The sequence below is a fragment of the Lupinus angustifolius genome, chromosome LG14 (assembly GCF_001865875.1).
Source record: "Lupinus angustifolius cultivar Tanjil chromosome LG14, LupAngTanjil_v1.0, whole genome shotgun sequence".
NCBI lineage: Eukaryota > Viridiplantae > Streptophyta > Magnoliopsida > Fabales > Fabaceae > Lupinus > Lupinus angustifolius.
The window spans coordinates 7,803,060-7,806,201 of NC_032022.1; the positions used below are offsets into that span (position 1 = coordinate 7,803,060).

Sequence of the window (3,142 nt, forward strand, 5' to 3'; positions counted from 1 at the left end):
TGATATAAGTTGAATATAAGCTTAGGAAGACAAGTTAAGAGGTTAAACTTCACATAGGTGTCAAAATATAGGTAACTTGGATAGGTTTGGTTTAAATTGGATTGAGCTAAGAAGCCCAAATATAATTTATTTATATTAAATTGTAGTCAAAACTCAACCTAAAAGTATTTATATAAAATTTAACATATTTAGTTTATTTTGAAAAAAATAAGAAAAAATGGGTAGCCTGAGCCCGTCTGGGTAAGCCCGACACGAACCTGATTTTAGTATAGTCCAGCCAGTGTAGGCTAAAAGTCCGTATTCAATAAAAATACTTAATATAATGTCCAATCCCTATGAATTTTCAGGCTTTGACGGACTAGCTAGATCAGGCTAATCCATTATGACACCTCTATTTATTATACTAGTAATTTTCTTTTAATTAATATGATATTCATTTTAACAAATGATGTATGCAATGTGATATTTTTTACTAAGTCATTATATCATTTATTATTCATTTTTAATTATCATTCGGACTATTAAATAAAAATATTAAATATGCATAATTTTTTACATTTATTGAGACACTATGCCACCAATCTTTCTTCACACATTATTGCCCACCGGAAAGGGAAACAATTGCAATCTCTTTACTGATATTGGTTGCTTTCCACTTTCCACTTTTTGAAAGGTGAAATTATTTCATACCCACCATTAATTTGAAATAAACATGTGGTAGAGATGTGTTTGAAGCCATTAACTCCGAACCATTTGTCCTCATTCAACCAAGTATATTATGTGGCTTCCATGCTCTTATCTCTTAGGAAGAGTCGCGGCAACTTCATATTTCCATTCTTATACACAACTATAAACAACCCCACTTGACTTAAATTATCTCCTATATATAATGACCACTCACATAATCTAATGTTTCATACAATACAATTCGCCAAACACCACAACATATATTATAAAGTCCCATTTCCATTTGCATAACACAAATTACGTTTGTTGTTGCAGTCTCCACTTTATAGTTCAAAATAAATTCTACTTAGTTTCTTTTAAGGTTTGTGCTATTGTAAGTCTAGCAAGATGAGGAGTGACACACAATTTGAGCGTGTACTTGGATATTTTGATGAAGATGGTGATGGCAAAGTTTCACCCTCTGAGCTTAGGCACAGGCTGAGTATGATGGGAGGGGAGCTTTTGCTGAAGGAAGCAGAAATGGCAATTGAGGCATTGGACTCAGATGGTGATGGGTTTCTGAGTTTGGAGGATTTGATTGTGTTGATGGAATCAGGTGGAGAGGGAGAGAAGTTGGAGAATTTGAGGGATGCTTTTGAGATGTATGATACAGGAAGGTGTGGATTTATAACATCCAAGAGCTTGAAGAATATGCTTAAAAGAATGGGGGAATCCAAGTCCATTGATGAATGCAAAGTGATGATCAATCAGTTTGATTTGAATGAGGATGGTATGCTTAGCTTTGAAGAATTCAGAATTATGATGCATTGATGTGAAGGTTGTATATATGTTGACTATGGGTATGGTATAGTTTAATTTTGCGAGGATAACTTGGATTTGATTGATTCCTTTTCTAAATCACGTGTAAATTAAACTCTTTTTATGCTTTGCAAGACTGATTTGTAAATTATGTTTTGCTGCTTCTCAATAATAATTGCACTTCCACCTAAATTACATTCTATTTTTTGTTGGACATCTGAAATTAAGTAAGAAAAACTAAAACATATGGGAAAGGTCGATCTGTATAATTGTTAGAACTTTAGGCTTTGTTTGTGAGTTATGAGGGAATGAGAGGGAGAGAGATTAAAGGGTTAGAAAGGAGGAAGAAGGGAATGAAAATGGAAGACAATCCCTTCCCTTATTTGGGAGTATAAAATTTAGATGGGGACATTAAACTAATGATAATGTAAGAATATTTTTTATTTTTCCTTTAAAAATGTAATTAATAATGAGAAATTGAGAATAATATATTATTATATAATATTACTAAAAAATTAGGTAATTTGACATTTTATTTTCAAAAAATCCCAAATGAAGGAACTTTAAAAATAGACACATGAAGGGTTCTGGAGGGTTTGAGAAGGGATGACTTTGGAAAGTCCTCCAAAACCATACTCCCAAACAAAGGGAAGAGAAGAGAAGGAATGACTTTGGAAAGTCTTCCCTTTGTTTGAGAGTTGGATGAAGGAGAGAGGAATGTTTTAGAGGATTTCTCAAACCCTCCATATGTCTATTTTTAAAGTTCCTCAAATTTAGGGTTTTTTGAGATAAATATCAAAATAGCTAAATATGTTTAGTAATAATATATAATTATATATTATTGTCAATTACATTTTTAAGGAAAAATAAAAAAATATTCTCATATTATCATTAGTTTATCACCCTTTATCTAAATTTTATATTCCCAAACAAGAGAGATAATTTCCTTCATTTTCCCTTCCCTTCCTCCCCCTTCCTAACCCTTTGATCACTCTCCTTCCCTTTCCCTTCTAACTCCGAAGCAAAGCCTTAGGGGGTGGAGAGTCCCAAATTCTCAAGTCCTTCAGATATCACAAACTTAGCTTAGACATATAATATGCCATCATATTTTATTATTTGTAGATATGTTGAAATCGAACGTCCCAATTTCTCCTCAACAACCCACAAATATTTTGAAGCACAATACCAATAAGATCCAAGCTAATTTGCACCTTATCGGTAATGATATGGATAACTTCAAGGTAGTCCATTCTCCAAAATAACATGACGATGACCCAACTTTCAAGCTAACTTAAGACCATGTTCAATCGCCAAGAGTTTAGCTTGGATAGAGGAGCCAATTCCAAAATTATCACTGAAACCAGATTAACCAAAGACCATCGTGATTGCAATAACACCGCCTCCTCTGACATGAGGATCACACAGACTGCAGCTACCATCCACATTGAGTTTAACCATACCAGTTTTCAGAGGACATCAATGAACACTCGACATAGATTCTTCGATCATCATAGACTCCATAGTGCACAATCCTAGTCAATATGGACAATCCGAGAAACATAAGATATATCCCAAGTCACATTATCAAATACAATATGATTTTTCCACTTCTAGATCCACCAGACGCTCGCTAAAAAAACGTCCATTAGGGAATCTA

The 3,142-nt window shown here is 33.5% G+C and overlaps 1 protein-coding gene across 1 annotated transcript; it reads left to right on the top strand.

Moving 5' to 3' along the window:
- LOC109326483 (calcium-binding protein CML37-like) lies at positions 826-1,672 on the top strand. The gene has a single exon (XM_019559183.1). It carries the CDS (start codon positions 1,075-1,077, stop codon positions 1,495-1,497), a length of 423 nt encoding a protein of 140 aa, XP_019414728.1. The 5' UTR covers positions 826-1,074; the 3' UTR covers positions 1,498-1,672.

Excerpts from the sequence above, each read along its gene's own strand:
- LOC109326483 (XM_019559183.1), top strand. The coding sequence starts at position 1,075 with ATGAGGAGTGACACACAATTTGAGCGTGTACTTGGATATTTTGATGAA.